Genomic DNA, 26,895 nt, shown 5'->3' with positions numbered 1-26,895 from the left:
TATTTTTCTTTATCATATACAGAATTATGTAGGTTGCTCTCAACCTTGAACTTGCCTTGTCTGTCTTCGAGCTATCTGCGCTGGCTTCCACTGTAACACTTACTTTGCTTTCTGCCAATTTTACAGCAGCATTAGAGGTTTTGCTGTGACTTGATGACGCAGTATTACCAGAACTTGGTCCCTGAACCGTTCCCGTATTTCCTGGGGCTGCTGTCGAAGCAGGCAAGACTGGTGTACTCATGTTATTACTTACATGAGGTGCACTAGGAATACCCTGTTGGAAAGAGTTATCAGTTAATGAGTTAGTTATTTGTACTCAATGGAAAGACTTATATTAGAAATAACTTAAAAAAAAATCAAAGTGAGGGCCTCCCTGGTGGTACAAGGGGTTAAGTCTCAGCACTATGAAGCTATCTGCAACCACTGCAGCAAGAGTTCGATCCCCAGCCAGGGAGATAATCCACATGGCACAACAGACCTCTCCTATCTCACCTACTGCTTCCCCTCAGCAGTGTATTTCAGTCAATCCACCTTTTCTGTTCCCCACTCTGTCTCTGGTGAATCCTCTTAACCCTGCCCCCCCATCTCTGGCCTACACCCCAGCTCTTGCATGCATGCATAATAAAATAAAATCTTAAAAAAAAAAATCAAACTGATTCATTTTCTTATTTGAGGGGTGAAAGGTGTGTGGTAGGACAGTGAAAGAAGGGTTATGAAGATTTACCACAACATCATCTAATGAATAATTGTCTCTGGATGCCAGAAGTCCTTTCTGAACAGTTGCCCCCAACAGTTCAACGTTTACAGTGGCTGTGCTGACTACGCCTGAATTGCTCAAGACATACCTGCAGTTGCTTTCCCTCTGGCTGTGAAGCGATGTAGCCAACTTGCTGGGAGGGCGGGGGTGGGGGTGGAGGTGGTGGCAGTCCCTGAGATACACTGGGGGGAGCTGCAACCTGCACGAGGGGCACTCCTGTGTGCAGGTGCAGGGGCAGCTGAGGATGCATGGTGAACGGACTTCGCTGCATGTTCATCAAAGGTGCATGAACACCCACTGGGTATGGAAAGATATTCATAGGCTGGTGCTGGGTGTTCATTTGCTGCTGCATTACATTCATCTGTGGCTGCATCATATTTATAGGTAGCTGAGAACCATCACTTTGTTGATTTGTTTGGTCTTTTAGGTCAGAATCTGTCAAAAGAAAAAGGCTTGTGAAAAAAAAGCGTATTATAAACTTATTTTAGACAGACAAGCAAAGAATAACTGGTTCAAATAAAATTAAATACCAATTAAGACTCAGAATACCAAAACCAATATCCAATTATTTAATTTTTCCATTTCTAAATAATGTGGATTGATATTTTACTGAAAGAAAACAGTCAACAAAAATTATTTTTAAGAACAAGTTCATGTAACATCTGTCAACAGGAGCAGAGAATCAGCAGCTGCTCAGTAATGGAGTGGTTAAAGAAATAATCATAAAATTTATCTAGCTTACTAAACTAGGTTAATAAATTTTTTATCGTCAACAGTTTTTTTCCCCTGCATAGGAACATCCCAAATTCTTTTACTGCTGCAAACTATACTTAAAATATTTAAGTCTTTGGCAAGGTTTGGGGCGGAAGCAGGGTGAAAGCAGGAAACAGATATTGATGTGGATTTAAGTATGTGTGCAAATAACTTCTATAATGCAAAGTGACTTATATACTGGGATTCAATTCAGTGTTAGAAAACTACAAAGAGTGATCAGATCATTTAAATTCACACAAATAAGGCATCAAATTTATAATCCCTTTAAACAGAATGTTACCCTGTTCAGCCGTTTCCTCCTCTTGTCTCATCCACCCAGCCTGTGGGCCTGAAGCGTTCCTCCCCCGGCGTGAGTAGTAGTTCTGTACATCCGCGGGCAGAGTCTTTCGGACGGCCCAACTGGACGCTGATGTCCACCCCGACCTGTCTGCTGGTGTGTCAAATGAGAACTCTTGCTCACTTTTCCGTTTATAGGGCTGCTGTTCCCCAAACTTGAAAGGCTCGTTCCCTGAACTATCTGAATTCCCTGAGAGGGGTTTTCGGTTTTGCCACCGATTTTCATTTCGATCTGTGTAGGCAAAGCCGCCTCTGTAGGCACCTCTGCCGCGGTTCCCTCTGCCACGATTAGACATCCACCCTGAACTAAAGTTTTTATTCCAAGAGTTTCCTCCTGAATTTTCATTTCTATGTTCTTCCCAGTGAGAATCTTTTGACTTGTCTGGATTTCTGGTTCTTGGATCAGGCCCAGAATTTATTTTTTCTGTTACCCACGTGGGACAGTCATTTCTACGTTTGTCAGCAGAATTTGGATCATCAGCATCTGGGCTGATGTCATTTTTTTCTTTTCTTGTATTTTCATTCTGCTTCTCCATGTCACTCTTTCTGTACCGATCACTTCCTCGGGGACACCTCCAACTATCGTTTGTCCATCTTTCCTTCCATCGAGGAGAGTAACTGTCTCTGTCATTTCTACCAAATGATGAACTCTTACTTTTGGTTCTAGATCTTGATGGTGACCGAGAATGAGACCTGGACCTGGACCATCTCCTGGTTCTCCTTTCTCTATCCCGATCTCTTCTCTGTGCATCTCTATCACTTTCTCTGTCTCTGCTCCGGGACCTGGATTTTTCTCTTGGGGAGGCATCTTTCACTCTTGACTGCGATCTTCTGTTCTCTCTAGAAGTGTCTCTTTTGGGAGAGAGTGATTCAGATCTCTTGCTTTCCCTGGTACTCTCTCTTTTTGGAGATCGAGATTGAGTGCGCCTCCTTTCTCTTGCAATATCCTTTTTTGGGGACTGAGAACGAGATTTTTTCCTTCCTCTTGCAGACTCTTTCTTGGGAGATGGTGACTGAGACTTTCTGCTTTCTTTTCCCATTTCTCTTTTGGGCGATGGAGATTGAGAACGCTTCTTCTCCCGTGCAGTGTCTTTGTTGGGTGACCACGTTGTAGATGGGGAATGAAATCTAGATCTTCTAGTACGGGGCTTTTTGGCTTTATCTACTGTATCTACGGGGCTTTCAGATGGTTGAGATGCAGGTTCCACTTTTTCATTTGTGGGGTCAGAAGATAGCACATTATTTGGAGAACTGTGCTCCACATGTTTTTCATTAAGTTTAGCATCAGCATTTACAGGTGGTTCGATTTCAGATTCATTCTGATCACTGCAAAATGAATCACATTCCATAGGTATCATTTCAGTGTTATCCTCGCCCAAATGCTTCGGAGTCTGTTCAATCTGTGCACTAGCCACTTCTGCAGAGCTGTGACGCTCAATGAGCGATTCAGTCTTGTCTTCTAAAGATTTGTCTAATTTTGTGTTACTTTTTAATGAATTATTTTCAGAGTCTTGAATACTATCAAAATTTTCATTCCTTGACGTATCACACATTGCATTTACTTCTGTAGCTTCAGTTTCAGCACACCCAAGCAACTGGACCTCTGTGCTGTCAATAGACCTTTTGTCCACTGTCTGTAAAAGTCCACCCTCAGAGGATTCTAACTTGGGGCTCTCTACAAGCTGCTCTGCTTTTACTATAGACTCTTCATGATCAATAATTTCTACCATAGGACCTTCTTTAACAGGTTCTTCACTAACCACTGACTCTCCATTCCCAGGTGAGTCGCCTAGGCTTGGTACAGGGTATAGCACTTCAATTTCAGATCCTGAACAGGTGAGAACATCATTTGGAGGGTGATCTGTACTTGTATCTGCTTTTACCTCTGATTCTGAAGGTTCAGATTCTTGGTCTTGATTTTCTAATGAATCGCCACTTCCTTTTTCCAAAACACTTTTAGAATTCTCACTTTCTAAACACAAAAATTCAGCTTCTATACTGGTATCTTCAACATTTTGAACTTCCTCCTCTTCTCCAACTAGCACAGTAGTACCTTGCGCACAAGACTCAGCACATGAAGACTCCATTCCTTTCTGTGTATCAAGGGTCTCAGTATGTTCCTCACTTACTTCTACTTCTTCACTGCAACATCTCAAGCCATTAGCAGACTCATTTTCTACATTTACTTGCATCGTAGAAGTATTGCTACTTTCAACCTCTGATTGGTGCTCTTTCTCTAACACAGGTGGTGTGTCAGATTCTGCTGTTTCTTCATCTACTGAATCACTAGAAGAGGATTTTTCAGGGGGTGGCACAGAGCTCCGTAGCTTCTTTTTCAGTAAAGGTGGCTTTCTTCCTCTTCTCACAGACTTCCGTTTTGGAGCTTGTCTTGTTTGCTTTTCTGGCTCAGCTAAAGAAGAAACACTTACAGATGAATTATTGTCTGGGGCATCGCACCCAGAATTATTTGACACTGGAGATCTCTGAGACTGACTGACTGTTTCAGCTCTCGTGTTACGTGTAGATCTCCTTGTAGGCGTCGTTGCTGCTGCGGGTTTTCGTCTTGATCCTCTGGTGTTTGATGTACCGGAAGTTTGTTTCTTCTCTTCTCCTCCTTGAGCATGTGCTAATGCACATCCCTTGCAAGAGGTACCTAATAATACATATTAAAAAAAAAAGTTAAAAGTGTAAAGTACAATGGTATAGTTTGGCTTCAGCTTATTTTAATGTAAAGTAGACATTTATTTCTATAACAGTGAAACAAAATACGCTTATGAATAAATGCGAAGCTATTAACACCTGAGCACTATCAGTTATTACCAGCTTCTTTTAAGCTACTGAAATCAGTTATCACAGATCTGAGTCCATTTGAGCTATTTTATAGGAAAAAAAACAAAAGAAAATATTTTTGGACTCATAAATACCATTTGCTTTATAAACTGGTATGATCTAAGCAAAAGCAAGAGTAATTAATTGGATATAATCCACTAATAGTGACTCAAACTATTTGTTCATAATTAATGAGATGTTCCTTCTAAAGACCTGTGGTTTAGAAACTTACACCTTAAATAGAAGGGAGACTTCTTATCAGTTTTTTGAAAACTTGCTATTGTAATTTATTAAAGTAAAAGGAACTTACCAGTTGGAACAATTTTAAAGACAGACCACTGCCTGAATATTTATAGAAATATCAAGGACTTACTATCTAAATATCATTTTATAGCTTTTCTAAGTCATAAACACTTTTTAGAGGATTGGAAGCTGTTTTAAATCACTTAATTTTCAAATAGAGAAACATTTCATAAACTTTACCAAAATTATCTACAGATATGGTACTTGTTGGAAAAATGTTTCTTGGCAACACAGAAGAAATGAGAGGAAGGACTTCTGTTTCAATATTCCAGGGTATAAAGCCAATTCTGAAAATAAAAAATACATACATATTTTTAGTTAAATACCTTTATAACATGAAACTAGCAATTTAAAATTATATAATGGGGGGGGAGTAAAATTATATAGCACTTAAATGTTACTTTTTGCCCAAATATGTAAAAATTTCAATTTAAGGTTACTTACTGTTCAAAGATGGTTACCAAATGGTTACGAAGACAGAAACCTCTAAAAGCATATTTTCTGACAAATTAATGGCAAAAGGCTATCAAAGGAAACTTTATAGTTGTTTTTAAAGTGTTTAATATTTTGTCAAGATTTTTTGAGTTTTTATTCCCTTATTCAGCATTCTAAAAAAAAATCCACTTTGATAATGAAATGCACAGATTTCAAGTGCAGTCTGATGACTCTGACCAGTACATGTACCCATGCCACCATAAAGTGTGTGTCCATGCTGACAGGAGCACGGGCACCACCCCAGAGAATGCCGTCATGTTCTTAGAGATCCACCCCTTTTGCAAATCAACTGATTTCTTTCTTCTGTATTATTTTCTAAAACTCTTCAATCTAAGGATGATGGTTCTCCAAAATTTCCAGCATCTTTATGGACCTGCTTGACTCTAAAGTATGTGCACCCAACCTAGTGTTAGTTTCTTCTTCTTCTGATTCTTATTTGCTCAATTCATGTCTCCTAACAAAAGACCATCTCATCCAGTATAAACTGAGATTCTGGCAAAGGAGGACAGAAGCTTGAAAAACAATGCAACTTGTACATTTACAAAAGTATGAAACTCTAAGAAAAGTTTTCACATTGTACATATTTGATCTTCCTAATTTTACTTCAATTTTTATTTCACTGTCATTCTTAGAAAGTAAAGGTCTTATGCAGAACTACACTAGTGACATTTAAAATAAAGTCAAATGAACCAGAGACACTATGGGGGGTGGGGGGCGGGGAGGGGAGGGATTGAGGTCAAAATAATGGGGTTGCAATTGTATGGGGTATATAAAAATAAAATTTATTTTTAAAAAATTAAAAAAAACCCATCATGCTAACACTAATAAAAATACCAGATTTTTTTGGTAAAAATAAATAAATAAATAAATAAAAATAAAATAAAGTCACAATGTGTTATGGAAATGTATAAAACTCAGGCAGGGATCGTGATCCTTTGGAAGGAACTTAAGCATATGTCTTGTACTTAGCAATGTACTAGTAACTTCAGGACTTTAAGAAAAAAAGGGCAAAATTATAGAAAGACATGAATGTCAGAGCAGAGAAAGCAATGGATCAAATAGTTATTTAGGAGAATACTCTTGAGAGGGGAAGTATCAATAATAAAGGTAATGGCTTTAACTAACAGCACACCAGTTAAACTGGAAGGGGAAAGAGTAGAGGAAGGATGACAGACTGGATGCCATTACTAATAATCAATCTTTGCATATACCTGCCCTCCCCTTTTAATAATCAAATATCTATATATATTAAGTTGATAAAGGATTTTTTTTACTTTCCAAGGAGTTCTTAAATAACAATCTTCGTTAGGTATTTAAAACAAAATTTAATTTGCACATTTAGAAACGTAACTATTGAATAAGATACTTCAGTGTTAACAGTACTGTGCTCATGTTGGCAATGTACAAACACTTTAAATTTTTTTACCTTCCAATTCCAGGTAATGTATCAGGAAACCATGACAATTCCAGTTCCTGTCTCTTCTGCCTAATTAATGCACTGATTTCATTGACTTCTATATATCCTGTACTAAAAGATAAATTTTAGGCCTTCATCAGAATTTCAAAAATTTAATCAGAGTAACAATTGGGTTATATCATGAACAGCAGAAGTTTTCATACCGAGCATTACAAATCACATTTAAAAGAATGAGACTCTTTTTCTATTTAAACACTTTCAAAATAAATTCACTCTTCAAGCAAATTAATTTTCATCTACAAATCAAAATTGTATTTTTCTGATTCATAAAAATGTCTGGATTTCTATGTCAAGTAGCAAAATTTTTCAAAAGTCATTTCAGATTAATATTCTTATACAGAGTAAAAATGTAACTATTTCTCTCCCATGAACCTAAGCTGCAACAAACAGTTATGGAAGAAATTACTGATGCAGTAGTTTCCTATCTGAAACTATGCATAAGGAAAAAGAAGAAAATGAAGACATGGTTACTGTAAGCAAAAACAGGCATAGTTTAGTTTTTCACAATGTTTAGTTTTTCACTCAGATATAAGTGCTTTCTTTGGTACCTTGTCAAACTCTAAGATTAGTCAAGTAATCTTAATCTATTGTTTTTTCAATTTTAAAACACAACTTAATTCTTAAGTTCCACAAATACCTATGTATGCCACTCACTGGACTAAAAAATGACTAGTCTAGGGCCTCCCTAGTGGTACAGAGGTTAAGTCTCAAGCTATCAAGCTATCACCAACAAGCAACTGCGGCCTGAGTTCTACCCTGGGCCAGTAAGCTGACCCATATAGGGCGCAGCAGACCTCTCCTATCTGGCCCGCTGCTCCACTCAACAGTGGATTTCAGAAGATCCACTTGTTCTGCTTCCCACTCTGTCTCTGGGGAATCCTCTCACCCCCATATTTTGGACCACACCCCAATTCTTGTATGCATAAATAAACAAAAATAAATCTTCAAAAAAAATAAAAAAGAACGACCTGTCTACTGAAATAGGGTGCTCTTTAATAGGGACCACTCCATAACTAACAACTCGCCTCCTTCTCTGTCACATACAAAGTTAGTGTATAACAACTTACTGGTAATGAAAAACAAAGCCTTCCTACATAGGCAGTCGCTTATAATTAGGGGGCTCACAAACTAAGATTTTCTGTCAGAACTCGTTTGTTTTCCCAAAAGAAACAAGTAATAAAAAAACAAGACAGGTCCTCCCCTGGTGGCCCAGCTGTTGAGCGCTGGGCTGCAGGGCTGCCCATAGCATCTGCAGCTCCAGTTCGTTCCCCAGCCACCGGTGAGGGTCCCATCAAAAAAAAAAAAAAAAAAAAAAAAAAACCTTTCATGTTTGTTGAATCAGAGTTTAAATAGCTACCAAAGTTTAATTATAATGATTAAACTATTAAGTATAAAAAGAACAGATTAAAAGTAGGAAATACTAACCAGTAAGCTCCACAGGTAAAAGAGGATTCCCCAGTGTGACTACTAGAAGAAAACATATTGGAGAAAAAATTTCTGAAGCACTGACTTGTACATTGATTTGATCTTCGAGGCTAGAAAAGCAGAAAGAGGTTAGTGAAACAGCAAACAGAAAAACCTCCATCACAGGCAGGTAAGTTACACTGAAGTATTTTGATATACCCAAGGCTCTAGAGTGATGCACTAAATAACTATGAAGTGTTACTAAGAAAAAGATTTTTCTTTATTTCAACACACCTTATTTATTTTTATTGTTGCATTTTTCTTTCTTCCAATTTCACTGTATTTAAAGTTTTCTGTACAAAGACACAAAAAGACTTGGTTACCATCTCTTAATTTTTAAAGGTTGCACGCCAGTATTGATAATGGTATACTGACAAGATAAAGTTAAAATCTGTAGAAAAACTGCATTAAAAACAACATGTACACATTACATTTTTCCAAATGGTAATTTTATCTTTTCTTGCTAAGTCACAAGCACAAGGAAATATAAGAGGTCACAAAAAAGGTAACTGGTGAGGCATATGTAACTGCTATGCTCAGAATACTTGAGCACTGGCATTCTAGTCAACAATTACTGGCACCCTATGCAAACTTAAACCACCCTGTAAGAAGAAGTAAATGCAAGAAGTCAAATTATTCACTATCGATAATGCACTTAATATTTCCTTTCTAGCTATGACCTAAGACACAGGTACTGTTCATTACCACACACAAGAAGGACTTAACCCGGGCTAGGACAATCAGCTCTGTGAACTATTACTACCTGGCCACCGCCACCAACCTCGAGTACGTGCCTTTCTACTCCAACTTCACAATTACAATTAGGAAAAGTATTAATTAAGACCACTTTCTGTTACAGCAATGTTTCTGGCTGTACTGTTTACATTTTCTGTTGTTTTACTTGTCCCATCTGGAAATTTATTTCTATAGATATGTACTACTAGGTTAAGGGAGATAAAGGACAGTTTCTCTAGGTACAAAAATTGTGTTAAATTTTTCTTAAAAAATTTTTAAAATTTATTTTTACATAGAACTGGGGTGTAGACAGAGGTGTAGGGGGTGAGAGGATTCACCAGAAAAAGAGCAGGGGACAGAACAGGGGGACTGACTAAAATTCACTTTTTTTTTTTTTAACATTATCTTTTTTTTTTTTTATAGGCATGTTTTTTATTTATTTATTTATTTGTTTGTTTGTTTGTTTGTTTGTTTATACATGCACTGGGTACAGTCAGAAGCGCGGGAGGGTGAGAGAATTCACCAGAGCCAGAGCGGGGAGCAGAGCAGGCAGAAGGACCGAAGTACACTGCTGAGGGGAGCAGCGGGCGGCAGGAGAGGTCTGCGCGCCATGTGGGACCCTCCTCTGGTGGCCGGGGAGCAGCCGGGGATCGAACCGGCGCCGCAGAGGCCGCGGGCAGCTTCGCAACCCAGCACTCAACCGCTGCGCCACCGGGGAGGCCCCTAAAATTCACTTTTAAGGGGAGCAGCGGGCGAGATGGGAGAGGTCTGCTGTGCCATGTGGGTCAGCTCCCTGTTAGGGATGGGACTCAGGCTGTAGTGGTGACAGTGCTGAGACTTAACCCCTAAGCCACCAGTAAGGACCCAAATGCATTACATTTTTATAGATTACTGCTCTTACTTTTCTTTTATCCTCAAGGCTATATTATTAATCAGCTCTAGCTATCAGTACGTTTATTGTCTGCAGTAAACTGTGGGTATTGTCATTGCTCTCAGTACAAACCATGCAGTGTAAATGACAACTGTTCTTTTAATCTGTAGCCTAGCACCCCTCACAAAGGGCCTGACTTTGTTCAAAATAAATCACCCAGACTAACTAGCGGGGCCTGTTTCCTGCTATTACAAGACCATATGTTATTTGTGGTTTCTTCTGTCAGCCTAGTTGGTAATCTCCTACTTTCTACTTAAGAAACACACTAATTTCCTTTTCAGTTACTATGCCACAGCTGTTTGGTTTTATACTATCATCCATCTTTCACACATATCTCATCCAGAATTCTTGTAACAAATGCAATTTCAAATGCAGGGGAGAGGGGCTCCCGCTGAATCCCAGGAAACTGTTTTCTTATCCTTTCAATAAGGGAGGGAAAAAAAAAAAATGATACTGGCTTTTTAAAATGCTTAAAGAAACCAGGAGTAAGAATGTTGATAGGAACACAGTTATATTCTTACAATAGTTACAAACTTCAGTGAGACACAGAATTGCTGTTATAGCTACAGTGTCCTTTACGCCCAGTGGGTGTTGAGTTGTTTACAGTCATTCAGTATTTGATGAGCATGTACTGCTCACGTAATTTCTTTCACTTGGAAGCCTATCTCAGGAAGCCACCTTAGATAAAATGCTCTCTAGGGGAAGAACTATTAGTTTTCTGGCCATTGTTAAGTGTGAAAATCTAGTCCAAAAGCTATTACACATATTTCTGGGTAATTCTTTGATAATTATACTGAGTAGCTGAGATATCCATCTCAAAGTATTCAATACTGATGAATTTGTCTAAATTGTAGTTTCCTACAGCTCATTTCACAAATCCACCTCACTAATCTGTCTGTCTTTGGACAGCAATGATACACTTTTCTGTTTAACGTCCATTAAGTTAATGCACATACAGACTATTTAGAAAATGAAAAAGCACTTCTAGGCTTTGAAAACAAAGCAAAAAGAACAACTAGGAGAAAGCCCTACTTTTGGCTCCCCAAAAAGCAATCACCAAATCCTTTTATTGTTTCTTCTAATTTTTACCTCTTTATTTCTAAATAATAAGCTTACATTACCCTACCTTGATTTTGGGGGTTTCAGATATTTTCTGACATTTTTACTAGAGAATATATTTTTCTCTAGTACCACTGTGTTAACTACTTCCTTTGCTGCCTCAACACTAATTGCTTTTTTGATATATATCTGATAAAGCTATGTTACATTATTATAACCATATAAACATTCTCAGCTAAAGCACGTACTGACTAGAGACTCCTTTTTTTTTAAAAAAAAAAAAAAAAAGACTTATTTACTTATTTATACAAGCACTGGGTACAGTCAGAAGCACGGGAGGGTGACAGAATTCACCAGAGCCAGAGGAGGGAGCAGAACAAACAGACTGATGAAATATACTGCTGAGGGGAGCAGCGGGTGCCGCAGGAAAGGTCTGAGCGCCATGTGGGACCCTTGCTGGTGGCCGGGGATTGAACCGGCACTGCAGAGGCTGCGGGCAGCTTCGCAGCCCAGGGCTCAACTGCTGTGCCACCGGGGAGGCCCTGGAGACTCCTTTTGTTGTACAACTTCTCACATTTCCAAGGGTTAATGAGTGCTAACCTTTTTATTTTTTCCCTTATTTTATTTATCATTAGTTCAGCTAACACTACAAGAAAAGCATGAATCTCCTCTTCACACACTGAAACATGTCAACTTTATCCATCAAGCTTGTCCCCATTCATTTTTTTAGACTTTATTTTTGCATAGGAGAACTGGGGTGTAGGCTAGAGGTGTGGGGGTGAAAGGATTCACCAGAGACAGAGTGGGGAGCAGAACAAGCAGACTGACTGAAATACACCAAATACACCAAAGGGGAGCAGTGGGAGAGACAGGAGAGGTCTGCCGCACTCTCTATGGGTCAGCTCCCTGGCCAGGGATCGAAATCAGGCCACAGTGGTGGTAGCAGCGCTGCCCTCCAATTCTCCCACTCTCAATTAACGGATATGGGGTTAAAAGAATTCCATGATCATCTATTAGTTTTTTTTACAGGTTTCGGCTCTAGAGCCTCCAACACTACGTGTTCATACATTCACAGTGACAACCTTGTGGCCACTTTGTTAGTAATAATCACACAGAACAAGGCCTCCCTGGTGGTGCAGCAGATTAAGCGCAGTGCTGTGAGGCCATGCAGCCTCTGCAGCACAGGTTTGATCCCAGCCGCCTGGGGAGGTACCCACATGGCGTGGCAGACCTCTCCTGTCTTGCCTGCTGCTCCCCTCAGCAGTGTGTTTCGGTCAGTCTGCCTGTTCTATTCCCCAATCTGTCTCTGGTGAAACCTCTCACCCTCCTGCACATCTGGCCTGTACCCTGGTTCTTGTATGAATAAAATAAATCTTTAAAAAAAATAATCACGCAGAACAAATGACAAGACTCAACTCCCTTTCAAAGATGTTGGAATGTGTCATAAAGACAAAAAGAAATAAAACCTCAGGAGTCAAAGAGCTTTAGACATTTCCTTAGAGATGCCTGACTCCCCATCTTTCTGGAATACCTTTACCAAGTTTTTTCCTAAAATGGTCCCACCACATCATATCTTAGTGAATAGCACAAATACACATACCAATGTTATTGGTCAGCACTAAAATAATCTGAAGGTGAATAAATCTTATTTGTATATGACATTCTAACATCCACATTTCTTCAGAGCATCTCTGCTTGGCTGTAAAGTAGGTATCTTAAATGTCAAAGAACCCATGATTATACCCCCCCAAACATTCTCCTACCAGTTTTCCTCCCTCCCTCTGTAATTGGCAACTCCAGGTTAACAATTTCAGATCAATACCTTTCATTCAACCTTGATTTTCCTCTTTCTTTTACCCCGTTCCAATCTATCAGCAAGTCCTGTTAATTTTGCCTCTCAAATGCAGTACATAAAATAAAGAAATGAATCCTACCCATCACCGCCAAACACCTCCTCAGCCCAAGCAACCACATCAAGTCTCCTGGTCCTTCTAAAAGACTCTTGCACTCCCTATGATTTAATCTCCCGTTAACAGCCAGAGTGAATCTTTAAATATGGTCTGATCATATTACCCTTGAAAATGTTTCTCATCTCACACAAGTCCTAACTGACCTCCTTACCAAGGTCTTAGTCTCCCTCTTTCTCTTCCCTAACACAATCATTCTAGTCTTGCTGATCTCTGTGCTATTTCTAAAACATACTGAGAATGCTCCTGTCTCCTGGCTTTTGCTTAGAACAGTCTTCCATGAGATGTGCTTGCATCTTAATCCCTACTTCTTTTAGACTGCTGTTTAAATATAATCTTACCAAAGAGGATTTCCCCAACCACTTGCATAAGCTATGACTCCCTGTTATCCCTTTACCCACTTTATTCTTTTCTAAAATGCTTATCAGCACCTATCAAATTATACATTTATCTTTTGTCTACAGATATTGCCCTCTGTGAGCAAGCACTCTCTCTTGTTCAGTACTATATCCCGACGAGTCTAGAACTGTGCCTGGCAGTTTGTTGAATGAGCAAATTTTTCTCAATTCCATTTTGCTCTCATAGTGTGAACATCTCATATTGAGTATGTGCTGAGTACAGATTTAGAATTTAAAACTGAGAAATTTTCATTAAATATAATGTTTAAATACAAGCTAACTATTTCATCAAGCGCATAATATATTTGCAGGAAGCGAAACTCGCCATGTTGGATATATTAAATTCCCCAGGTCAAAAGCAATACCACAAAAAAATCTAATGGGTAATGAGTCAATAAATACTATATTCTTCAACTGAAACCTTTAAAAATTCTCCTAATGATTACGTAGGTATTAGTACTCTTACATTATCCACTCATTAAATATAATGATGATTTCTGCCTATCCTAAAACCAACAAACAACTTTCAGGCATCTTGATTTTAAGTAGACATGGCATCAAGTTACAGGTCTTGAACAATGTTAACTTTTACAACCTAGATGAGACAGCCAAATTCTTAGAATTATACAATCATCTGAGGCTGAAAAGGGGGAAGAAACAGAAAACCTGAACAAACTAATCACAAGCAAGGAAACTGAAAGAGTAATCAAAACCCTCCCCAAAAATGAAATTCCAGGACCAGGTGGCTTAACAAGCGAGCTCTACTGACCTTTCAAAGACAATATTGTACTTATCTTGCTTAGACACTTCCAAAAAATTGAGAAAGAAGGAATACTACCAAACATATTTTATGAGGCCAACATCACTCTTAAACCAAAGCCAAAGCCAACACACACACAAAAAGAAAACTACAGACCAACCTGCCTAATGAACACAGAGGCAAAAATTCTCAATAAAATCTCAGCAAACTGATCAAACAGTACATTAAATGAACTATATATTATGGCCAAGCGGGATTTATTCCAGGGACACAAGGATGATTCAACATCTGAAAATCAATGAAAGTAATTCACCACATTAACAAAAAAGATAAAAGCCATATATGATCATGTCAATAGATGCCAAGAAAGTATTTGGTAAGGTTCAAAATCCATTTGTGATGAAAACCCACGAAAAACTGGGGCTAAATGGAACATATCTTAACCATATATGACACTCCCAAGCAAGCATCAGTCTCAATGGAGAAAAACTAAAAGACTTCCTCTCAGATCTTTTATCACTACCATTCAATATAGTACGGGAAGTCCTACCTAGAGCAATCAGGCAAGCGAAATATATAAAAGGAATCCAAATTGGGAAAGAAAAAGCAAAGCTGTCATTCTCAGATAACATGACAATATACACAGAAGCCTTAAAATTCCACAGAAAACTGATTAAAACAATAAACCAGTTTAGCAAAATGGAAGCTTACAAAAATCAATAAACAAAAATCAGTTACCTTCCTATATGCAAAGAAAGAACTAGAAGAAGAAATTAAGAAACCCTACCCAATTTACAATCATACCAATACATACACACTTAGGAGTGAAACTAACAAAGGAGATGAAGGACCTTTACAAAGAAAACTGTAAGACACTGTTCTAAAAAAAGAAAACACACAGAAATGGAAAACGTTCCCTGCTCATGGATTAGAAGAATCAACTTTGTCAAAATGGTTCTCCCACCAAAGCAATTTATAGATTTAAGGTAATCCAAATAAAAATTTCCAGGGCATTCTTCAAAGAAATGGAACAAACATCAATTGAAATTTACAGGGAATCACAAAATACCACGAACAGCCAAAGCTGTCCTGACAAAAAAGAAGGAAATAGGGGTCTCCCTGGTGGCACAGGGGTTAAGTCTCAGCACTATCACTGCTGTGGTCTGAGTTTGATCCCAGGCCAGGGAGCTGACCCAAAAAAGGCATAGCAGACCTCTCCTTTCTCGCCCGCTGCTTCCCTCAGCAGTGGATTTCAGTCAATCTACCTGATCTGGTCCCCACTCTGTCTCTGGTGAATCCTCTCACGCCCTGCACCTCTGACCTACCCCCCAGTTCTTCTATGCATAAATAAATCAATGAATAAATCTTTTTAAAAAAGGGGGTCGGGGCCTCCGCAGTGGCACAGAGGGTGGAGCACAGCTCTGTGAAGCTGTCCACAGCCTCTACAGTGCAGATTGGATTCCTGGACAGCCAGGGAGATACCCACATGGCGTGGCAGACCTCTCCTGTCTCGCCCACTGCCCCTTCAGCAGTGTATTTCATCAGTCTGCCTGTTCTGTTCCCCGCTCTGTCTCTGGTGAATCCTCTCACCCTCCAGCGCCTCTGACCTGTACCCCAGTTCTTGTATAAAAATAAATCAATCTTAAAAGAAAAGGGGGATGGGATGGGAATGACATTACATTTCCAGACTTCAAACTATACTATGTGCCATAATAATTAAAACAGCTTGGTACTGGAACAAAAACAGACACACCAACCAATGCAACAGAAATCGAGAGACTAGAAATAAACCCTTACATATCTGGATAGCTAATTTATCACAAAAGAGTGAAGAACATACACCGGAACAAGGAAAATCTCTTTAATAAATGATGTTGTGAAAACTGAATAGCCACATGAAAAGAATTAAACCAGACCAGTATCTCACACCATATACAAAACTCGACTCAAAACGGGTAAGAGATTTGGATGCAAGACCTGAAAGGATAAAATATACGGAAGAAAACAGGGATAACACCCCATGACATAAGCTCCAAGACATCTTTGCAGATTCATCCCTAGGAGCAAAGAGAACAAGGAAAATAACTGGGACTGTGTTAAATTAAAATGCTTTCGTAAAGCAAGAGATTGTAACTAAAGTGAAGAGAGACCCTACTGAATGGAAGAAAATATTTGCACATCATACATCTGACAAGGGACTGATATCAAAGATCTATAAAGAGCTCACAAAACCCTACACAATCAAAATATGGGCAGGGCAGCAAAAGAGGCAATTCTCAACATAATAAAAGCCTTATATGACAATCCCATAGCAAGCATCATTCTTAGTGGAGTAAAACTAAATGCCTTCCTCTCAGATCTGGTACAAGACCCCTATTTCCTTCTTTTTTGTCAGGACAGCTTTGGCTGTTCGTGGTATTTTGTGATTCCCTGTAAATTTCAATTGATGTTTGTTCCATTTCTTTGAAGAATGCCCTGGAAATTTTTATTTGGATTACCTTAAATCACTGCTATTCAATATAGTGTGGGGAGTCCTACCTAAAGCAACCAGGCATACATGTTAACACAGATGAGTAACAAACATATGAAAAAATGTCCATCATTTATCAGGAGGGAAATGCAAATCAAAACCAAATGACCCGAACTCGTATCTGTGACAATGGCCCATATCAAAAAGACTAGAAACAACAAGTGCTGGTGAGGGTGTGGAGAAAAAGGGACCCTCTTATACTGTTGGTGGGGATGTGGACTCTGCAGGCTCTGTGGAAAGCTGTGTGGAGGCTTCTCAAAAGATAACAATGGATCTGCCATATGACCCAGCAATTACACCTCTAGGAATCTACCCCAAAATATAAAAACATTAATTTGAAGGGGTATATGCACACCCATGTTTATTGCAGCACTATTTACAATTGCTAAGATATGGAAACAATCTAAGTGCCCAAAAATAGTATGTGGATCAAGATGTGTGGATCTAGCAGTATCCCATATGGACTACTACTCAGTGATCAAAAGCTATAAATTCATGCCATTTGCCGCAACATGGATGGAGCTGGAAGGGATTATGCTAAGTGAAATAAATAAGGAGAAAGATAAATAAAATAAAGATAAATATAAGTATCACTTATATGTGGAATATAGAGAAACGAAAGGGTCAAACTTTAAAACCAACCCTTGAAAACTGACCAGAGATCTATGGCTTTCAGAAGGGGAGGGGGAGGGAGAGCACAATGGACTTTGGTAGAGGACTATGGGTACTCAGGAGGTGAGAGTGCTATAGTGACTACTATACAGCCTATACTGTCAAAACAATAGTACTTCAATAACAAATTAAATATAAATAAATATAGAGAAATGAATATGTGTGTGAATATATATCTATATAATATACATGTGTGAAATACAGGGTAATTAGAAATGACTGCCACTCAAGTTATTTATTAATATACTGCCAGCACCACAGATGATATGCGGGTATTTCTTTTCTATCACATAACTGTCCATTTTGGAAGCAACATCTCCCTGATTTTAGTGTAATAAATCTCCACTATGTTCACTAAAGCTCTATAACTGATATGTGATCTCTTGATCTACATTACTTGCTTTCAAAGTAGGAAAATATAAACATTCTGTGTAATTAAAACTTTCAGTATTTCATATTCTCAATAGTAAAACAAATTTCCAAAATTTTTTTGAAGATTTACTTTATGCATACAAGAACTGGGGTATAAGCCAGAGGTGCAGGGGGTGAGAGGATTCACCAGAGAGAGTGGGACGTAGAACAAGCAGATCTACAGAAATACATTGGTGAGGGGAGCAGCGGGAGAGGCAGGAAAGGTCTTCTGTGCCCTGTGGGTTGCTTCCTGGCTGGCCAGGGATCAAACTCCTGCTGCAGTGGCTGTCAATAGCTTAATAGTGCTGTCTTTAACCCCTGCGCCACCAGAGAGGCCCAAAATTTCAAAATTTGAATGAATCACAGATTCTTATAAATGACTTCACCACACTGTAGCACACTATAGATTTAAAAATTGTCTGTTTCTCTCTAGAAATAAGCTCAGGCAGAGATATGTAATTAAAGAAAATTACAGTACTCTTAAAACTAAGATAATGAACATGGGCCAAATGATCTAGAGAAAACCATCATTTAATCTTCCACAGCAGTAAACTTTGTATCTGATCCTAGAATGAACAGGCAAAGAGTATCCATAAAAAAAAAGGGTGCTAACCTATAGCAACGATATATAAAAACAAAGAAAATCTGATAGTTCTTTAAAAAAAGAAAAATATGGGGCCTCTCTAGTGGCGCAAGGGGTTAAGTGTCAGCATTAAGAAGCTATCTGCAGGGCCTCCCCAGTGGCGCAGCTGTTGAGCACTGCGAAGCTGCCTGCAGCCTCTGCAGCGCCAGCTCGATTCCCGGCTGCTCCCCGGCCTCCGGAGGAGGGTCCCACATGGCGCGCAGACCTCTCCTGCCGCCCGCTGCTCCCCTCAGCAGTGTACTTCGGTCCTTCTGCCTGCTCTGCTCCCTGCTCTGGCTCTGGTGAATTCTCTCACCCTCCCGCGCTTCTGACTGTACCCAGTGCATGTATAAATAAATAAATAAATCTTTAAAAAAAAAAAAAAAAAAAAAAAAGAAGCTATCTGCAGCCACTACAGCATGAGTTTGATCCCCTGGCTGGGAGGTGACCCACCTGACGCAGTAGACCTCTCCTGTTTCACCCCATTGCTCCCCTTAGCAGTGTATTTCAGTGGATCTGCCTGTTCTGCTCCCTACTCTGTCTCTGGTGAATCCTCTCACCCCCACACCTCTGGCTTGCACCCTAGCTCTTGTATGCATAAATAAATAAATCTTTTTTTTTAAAAAAGATAGTATAGGGCCTCCCTGGTGGCGCAGGGGGCTAAGCACTGCACTATGAAGCAATCCGCAGCCTCTGCAGTACAAGTTCAATCCCCAGGCTGCCAGGAAGTTGACCCACATGGCGCAGCAGACCTCTCCTGTCTTGCCTGCTGCTCGCCTCAGCAGTGTATTTCAGTTAGTCTGCCTGTTCTGTTCCCCACTCTGTCTCTGGTGAGTCCTCTCACCCCCTGCATCTCTGGCCTGTACCCCAGCTCTTGTATGCATAAATAAATCTTAAAAAAAAAAATAAAAAAAGATAGTATACTGGTTATGAGACGGCAGCTTAAAAAAAAAGAAAGAGGGCCTCCCCTGGTGGCGCAGGCGGCTGAGCGCAACGCTGTGAAGCTGTCCACAGCCTCTGCAGTGCTGGTTCAATCCCGGCTGGCCAGCGTCCCACATGGTGCAGCAGACCTCTCCTGTCGCGCCCACTGCTCCCCTCGGCAGTGTTTTCAGTCCATCTGCTTGTTCTGTTCCCTGTTCTATCTCTGGTGAATCCTCTCACCCTTCCGTGCATCTGGCCTGTACCCCAGTTCTTGTACAAATAAATAAATCTTTTAAGATTTATTTATTTATACAAGCACTGGGTACAGTCAGAAGCGCGGAAGGGTGAGAGAATTCACCAGAGCCAGAGCGGGGAGCAGAGCAGGCAGAAGGACCGAAGTACACTGCTGAGGGGAGCAGCGGGCGGCAGGAGAGGTCTGCATGCCATGCGGGACCCTCCTCCAGTGGCCGGGGAGCAGCTGGGGATAGAACCAGCGCTGCAGGGGCTGCGCGCAGCTTCGCAACCCAGCGCTCAACCACTGCTCCACCAGGGAGGCCCCAAATAAAAAAAAAAAAATTAATCATTTAAATTCCTTTATTGCAATTTCACTCTACTAGTAAATTATGACATCTATAAACCAGCGAGATCCGGTTAATTCCAAACAGAAAAAACAGTAACAACTAATCTTGGTATTTATAAAGAACAAAACCAAAGTTGCTTATCATTTACTTTTAAGAATAATTAATTCTTTAATTCTATCTATAAATAGAAATTCATATAACCTAGACCGGAAAATAAACGCTCATCTCTTTGCTTACAAACAACTCAGAGTAGGTTGTTCTCGGAAAAAGAATAAACAGCCTGAGCTCCAAGAAGTGTCACAAGTACTATAAAGCCACTCTTTCCAGGCTCTGTGGCAAAACTTTCCTATATTAAAGAACCATGCACTGGACTTGCACAAAAGATAAGAATTTTTACTCTCTCATGTAGATAAATATGTGAGTGATGCTTCATTTTCAAAGTTTCAAATTAAAAGTGTAGCTAAAGGCCAAACCAAGACTACTTCTGGGAACTGTGAATTAGTCTCCCACCACAGCCTTCCCTCTACTGCTTACAGTTACTGCCTGCAGCTGTGTTATCTCTTCTCCCCTAAGGACTTCGGTGATAATGAGTAGAGTAAGATTACATTGTAAGTTGTAAGCTACTAAGTAATTGAAAAACACTAGTTTCTTTTCCTCCTTCTCTCTGTTTCTATCTTTCTTTTCTCTTCCTGCCAAGCTAAGCATAAAAACAAGAAGGGCAGGAAACAGCATAAATAACTCCATGAAAGCAGTTCACATAGGAGTTAATGCAATGTACATAGCTCAGCAGCGTTCTGTGCAAAAGACTGTTTTCCAAACTAAGTATTACTAGTAACTCTGGCACAAAAGCATTACAGTAAGAGACCAAAAAAAAAGGGAGGGGGTGTGAGGGAGGAATAGAAAACACAAGTAAAAAGTCACTTACTATGTATCCTCTTCAAGTCATAAACTTTTTCATTTAATAAATCTTCTCTTAGGACTTTTTTTCTGTGAATATCAATAAAGAGGTAAAACAATTATGCAGAATTATCACTTGGCTCATTTACTTTCAATTCACTGCCCACCAAAATAAAACCTTTTGTGCACAGAATTTTAAATACACGGAAAAAAAAAATCAAGTTGCCACTCCCAGTTGCTATTCTCCACTCCAATGACTTATTGATAAGATAGAGACATTCACTATCAAGACATAAAAACACCACTGTGATCCCCTTGGAACTGGTAGACAATATCAGAAAGAGAGGGGTGTCAGGGTTTTTAGAAGGAAGAGGCAATACTGAATGTTGTCTAAGTGCTGGTGAGAGTAGGCATAAACAGAAGACTAAATGACAGCAATGCTAAAAACTAAAGACTCTCCTTCACCACTTCCAAAAAAAAAAAAGGGAACTAAATATCTAATAACTGACAAAGTTTTTCACCTTGGGAGAAATCATTAAGTAAATAACTTGTGGGCAAAAGCAAATTATTACTTTGTGTCTGTTATTTCTCTGTACCATGTCCCTACCACAAACCCTTGAGAAAAAGCCATCAAGCACGCATTCTCCCCCCGCCATGTTACACCTATGGCATGCTACTCTTCTTACAGGTTGTATCTCAGCGAGAGTCACAAGAAGTGGGGCAATTCTGATAAAGCACAAAAATGCACACCCAAGACAATGTGCTGTCACAGGTAATGACTGTATCAAGAATTAAGTGGCAAATGGCACTGTCTTCATTTTCAGCTATATAAACACAAAAGCAAGACTCAAAACTGATATAGTTAAAAAATATATAAAGTTTGCTCTGATATGGTAATAAATTCAAGTTTGTAAGTGGGCTCTTGGAGCATGTATTCCATGAATCCCTTAAAGGAATTTATAAAAGTTTTGCCTGTAAGTATGTTTTATGACATGTTTCTCTGCAGAAAGTATCTCCAGATAATCAAAAGAAGCCCCAAATTTCCTGAAAGTTAAGATCTAAAGAGCTATGGTGACGATTAGTGACAATTCGATAAATCTCAGAGACTATTATAAACTATTAAGGTAACTATACAAATTTACTCTCTTAAAGAGATCAGTATTCTGATGAAATATACTAATGAACCATAGATTAATAATTATCAAATAATTCAACTTAAAAACACAACTTTTGGACAGCTCTAAGTATAACTCAGATAAAAATGGTCATAAAGTCCAAATGTAATAGAACAATTTAAGTATTAATAATTACTTATAATTATTATATACTAGTATGCTATTATAGTATAATTATTATACTAGTATAAATAGTATAAATATAGTATAAATATTATACTATAATAGTATACTAATTCAATTTAGTTCAAAAAAGTTAAAATACCTTAAGCACAAGTACTAAGCACCGTATTTCTAGGCCATTATGCTTTAACAATGGAAGTTAAAGAAACAAACCCAAACATGTAAAAATTTAATGATGAACATTTGGCATATCAATAGTAGGTAGCAGTGTCTGCTACAACGAAGAAGTAGCATGAAAAAGCTTCAGTTCTAACTACCTCCTGGAAATAGTTGTGCTCTAGTTAATGGCCTTCTACTTTTTGTCCATAAATACAACAACAGCACTACTCAAATGTTGTCTCTGCTCATCCATTCCTGCTTTATGGTATATACAAAAGTTTAGTAAGCATTCAGATGTTTTTATAGAAATTTTACACTGCTGTAACATCACACAAAAATATTAACCTAATATGGATTGGGAGGGGAAAAAATACAACTAATTCCTCATCAAGTATGTACTTTAAAAGAAGTAGTTAAATACATTTAAACCCGATGATTAAAAAAAGGGGGGCACTCTTACTAGCTGTCTTCTTATCTCTATTCCACTGCTAGAGTTAATAACTAACCTTATACAGCTTTTAGAATTTTCACGACAGGAGAGCAGTTTCTTAAAAGAGCTTTCATTTTTCTTGTCTTTTGTTTCTCTCAACTGTCTTTTTACTTGGACCTAAGAGAAAAGCAAAATCACCTATTTAGAGAGAGAATCCAGCATCACAAATAGTAACTTATCAATTCTCCCTTAAAATTCATTGATAACAAATTAATGAAATAAAACTGAATGAAAGAGTAGCCCAAATACATAGGCTCATTCATTTCAGGTAAACTAACCCATAAGTTCAGGAAGTTGGCTAAGCTCTGAAGAAACAAAGGAGTGAGAGAGGGGCTTACAGTGTCCATAACAGAGATACGAGCATAGATTTGTACATACATGTAGGACTGAGAAAATAACTGAGGATGTCAAAGATGACTTTCACGAGCAGGTGATTTATGAGTTTGTCTTAAAGAATGAGTAGGAATTTGCCTAAATAAAAAATATTCAGGATGGAGAAAAGACCATAGTTATAAGTGAAAGTCAATCAAATGGGAAAGAAAAGGTTACCAAGACATGAAGCTGATGTAATGTATTAGACCAGATTGTAAAGAGCCTCAAATAAGAAAATCCTATAGGTATCAGAAAATAAATGAAGCTTTCATCTTTTTACAGATATAAAAAACTTTTCTTTAAGATTTAATTTTATTTATTTATGTATAGAAGAACTGGGGTGCAGGGGGATGAGAGGATTCATGAGAGACAGAGTGGGGAGCAGAACAGGCAGATCTACTGAAATCCACTGCTGAGGAGAGTGGCAGGAGAGGTCTGTTGCACCATGTGGGTCACCTCCCTGGCCGGGATTGAACTCAGATTGCGGTAGCTGGCCATAGCTTGATAGTGCTGAGACGTTAACTCCTATACCACCAGGGAGGCCCTTATACAAAAGTTTTTTTTAAAGATTTATTTATTTATGCATATAAGAACTGGGGTACAGGCCAGAGGTACAGGGGTGAGAGGATTCACCAGAGACAGAGTGGGGAACAGAACAGGCATACTGACTGAAGTACACTGTTGAGGGGAGCAACGGGTGAGTCAGGAGAGGTCTGCTGCACCATGTGGGTAGCTCCCTGGCTGGGGAGTAAACTCACGCTGCAGTGGCTGCAGATAGCTTGATAGGTTGCATCTTAAGCCCCTTCGCCACCAGGGAGGCCCTACAAAACTTTTTTTTTTTTTTTTAAATTATCCTTATTTCAAATTTAAAAATCTAGGGAGCTTCTTAACTCTCCACCCAGACAGTTCACAAACATGCACAGAATAGCAACAACAAATGGAGTTTTTAAAGAAGGTGAACAAGATGAGCCTATCTTTTTAATGACGACTTTGGTAGTGATCTGAAGAATGAACAGGTTAAGGAGAGACTATAAAAGTCAGGAAACTAGAAAAAAAGCTCTTAACATAGTGCAGGTCTTTACTGTTTGAGACAATAGTCACTGGTCACATGTGACTACTGAACACTGGAAATGTTGTTCATTTGAAATGAGATATACTATATTGTAAAACAGTCAACAGCTTTTAAAAGACTTAACAAAAGAGTGTAAAATCTCTTAGTAGTAATTTGCTAGAAGTACTACATGTTGAACAAATAAATCAGATCTATTAGTCTAAATAAAATATATAAAATGTCATATTTGTACTCTTCTAATGGGACTACCAAAAACTTCAAATCACAGAGTGGTGTATGGTGTGTACATTTCCACTGGCAATACCAGTCTAGATGACAGCAGGGTCTACAAAGAGGTAACAGTAGGAGAATAAGGGAGGAATAAATTTAAGACATTGTGCAGAAGGAATAAGCAAAGATGAGGAAGACAGAAAAAAATGGGAAACTCCTAGATGTTCCTGACCTAGGTGACTAAGATTATGGTACCATTAACATCTGGAGCTGGGGAAAGGAGCAAGAAGGAGAAATGATGAGTTTTGAATTTGCTAATATTAAGATTGGTATTCTAGACAGCAGTGTCCAACAAGTGGCTGGAAATACAAGTCCAGTTCTAGGGGAGAAGATTTGGGCTAGTGACAGAGTTTTAGAACAAATTTAAGAAATTTAAATACACACAGTACTTAAAATTACTGAAGTATTTGAAAAGACTTAAGAGAGAAAGTATCCTTGAAAGGAAGATCCTATGAGGTGTCCCAATGACTTAAGAAAAAGGTAAGGAGGGCAGGGAGGCAGCAAAGAATTGTGAAAGGTAAGATATACAAAACATAAAAACATAAACACATACACTACATACATACATACCATAAGAGAAGGAGGTCCTACAATGCAAAGGAAATAAAGGATAGTCAACAGCATTACATGTAGAAAACCATGGGATTGTTCAGTCAGCAGATTATAATTCTGGACCTTAGTGAGAAGTTTTAGTAAAATAAAATGGTAAGAGTGAATGCTGGAAAGTAATTGAGAAAAGGGAGTAAGCAAGTATTGCTATCTCACTCAAGTTTAGTTGTAAAGGAAAAAGGATAATGAAGTGAAGATATGAAAGAAGCAAAAGTCAAGGAAGATACTAAGAGAATATGGATGATATCACATACAAGAAATACCTTTTAACTTTGACAGAACTTTAAGTACAAACCCTATTAAACAAAAAAATTTTTAATTGTAAGCAATAGAATAAAATTTAAAAATTAGCAACAGAATAACATTTTACAGGAAAGTATGTTTAGAAGCTAGCTTATAATAAAGAACTTAGCAACATAATATTTATAGCCTGGAAAAATAGAGAACATGTCTTTCAGAGAAGCCATGCTTTGATTTTTAAATTTTTTTTTTTTTTTTTTTATAGAGGCATGCTTTATTTATTTGTTTGCTGGTTTGTTTGTTTGTTTTGTTTATACATGCACTGGGTACAGTCAGAAGCGCGGGAGGGTGAGAGAATTCATCAGAGCCAGAGCGGGGAGCAGAGCAGGCAGAAGGACCGAAGTACACCGCCGAGGGGAGCAGCGGGCGGCAGGAGAGGTCTGCACGCCATGTGGGACCCTCCTCTGGTGGCCGGGGAGCAGCCGGGGATCGAACCGGCGCCGCAGAGGCCGCGGGCAGCTTCGCAACCCAGCGCTCAACCGCTGCGCCACCGGGGAGGCCCGCCATGCTTTGATTTTGACTACACTATCACACAGTCATAAAACAGTTTATTCTTTCTCTATGATATATACTAATTTGGTAGATGACCAGTTACAAAACCATACACAAATCGTTTTTCACAAATCCCACTTATTTGAACTGCCAACTCATCTGTACCTTATGTCACTGACAATCAACTGATAAAGATATATCATATTTATATATATGTATTATAGACACCTACAAAGAGAACATCTAATGCTTACTTGTACTATGTTTACATACTCAGAGACAGCAACCAAGCTATCATAGGCCTGGAACAGTTTTTCCCATTAATGCTCTCATTTAGATATGTATTGAGCATTTTCATTTTTAGCTATATATCATCTGATACTTCTTAGTACTACCTCAAGAAATAGTTCTCACATGTCTTAACTTATTTCCCTTTTCTCTTCTCATTCATTAACTTGGGAATATGTTCCTGTCTCTTTTTCTATTTCTTGTAAGTCAAAAATAAATGTGGATACAAATCATAATCATGGTTCATAATTACAGGTAACATCAAAATGTCTATGTGCATCTCATGGAATTGGTTAGAATTAAGCACTACAATAAAATGGTACTTAATAGACAAATAAGGCAATCTTCCCATTCCAAACTTGAAACTGTGAAGTCCCTCTCAAAACTTTTGCAAAAGCCCTTATCTTTCCCTACTTAAGCTCACTTTTCTTCAAGCATGGGCACTTAAGAATAAAGACACCATTTTACATTTAATTGTATTGGTTTACCCTTCTCAGCTGTTTTTCAGAAAACACAATTTTCTTTTTAAAGCACTATCCAATCAATAAATGATTTAGAAATACAGAAATTCTCATGCTAAAAATAGTTTAAAATTTAAATATTCTATAATTAAGACAACTGAAATA

At 38.7% G+C, this 26,895-nt stretch overlaps 1 protein-coding gene across 5 annotated transcripts in view; it reads right to left on the bottom strand.

The window, feature by feature from the left end:
* Positions 1–26,895, bottom strand: part of SCAF11 (SR-related CTD associated factor 11) — a 131,087-nt gene that overhangs the window by 3,513 nt on the left and 100,679 nt on the right. For 3 of the 5 annotated variants that reach the window (XM_037514102.2, XM_054696278.1, XM_054696279.1), the window contains 9 exons: positions 22,883–22,983; positions 20,948–21,009; positions 8,670–8,728; positions 8,397–8,506; positions 6,921–7,022; positions 5,180–5,286; positions 1,812–4,520; positions 846–1,192; positions 56–274 (listed from right to left, as the gene is read on the bottom strand). In XM_037514102.2, coding sequence (XP_037369999.1) covers positions 56–274; positions 846–1,192; positions 1,812–4,520; positions 5,180–5,286; positions 6,921–7,022; positions 8,397–8,506; positions 8,670–8,728; positions 20,948–21,009; positions 22,883–22,983 — 3,816 coding nt within the window. The remainder of the gene's footprint in view (positions 1–55; positions 275–845; positions 1,193–1,811; positions 4,521–5,179; positions 5,287–6,920; positions 7,023–8,396; positions 8,507–8,669; positions 8,729–20,947; positions 21,010–22,882; positions 22,984–26,895) is intronic. The other 2 variants (XM_037514101.2, XM_054696280.1) reach the window with 2 other exon arrangements.

The sequence above is a fragment of the Talpa occidentalis genome, unplaced genomic scaffold (genome assembly GCF_014898055.3).
Source record: "Talpa occidentalis isolate TD23 unplaced genomic scaffold, MPIMG_talOcc4v2.1 talOcc4.16, whole genome shotgun sequence".
NCBI lineage: Eukaryota > Metazoa > Chordata > Mammalia > Eulipotyphla > Talpidae > Talpa > Talpa occidentalis.
This window is presented reverse-complemented; position numbering and strand designations above follow the sequence as displayed.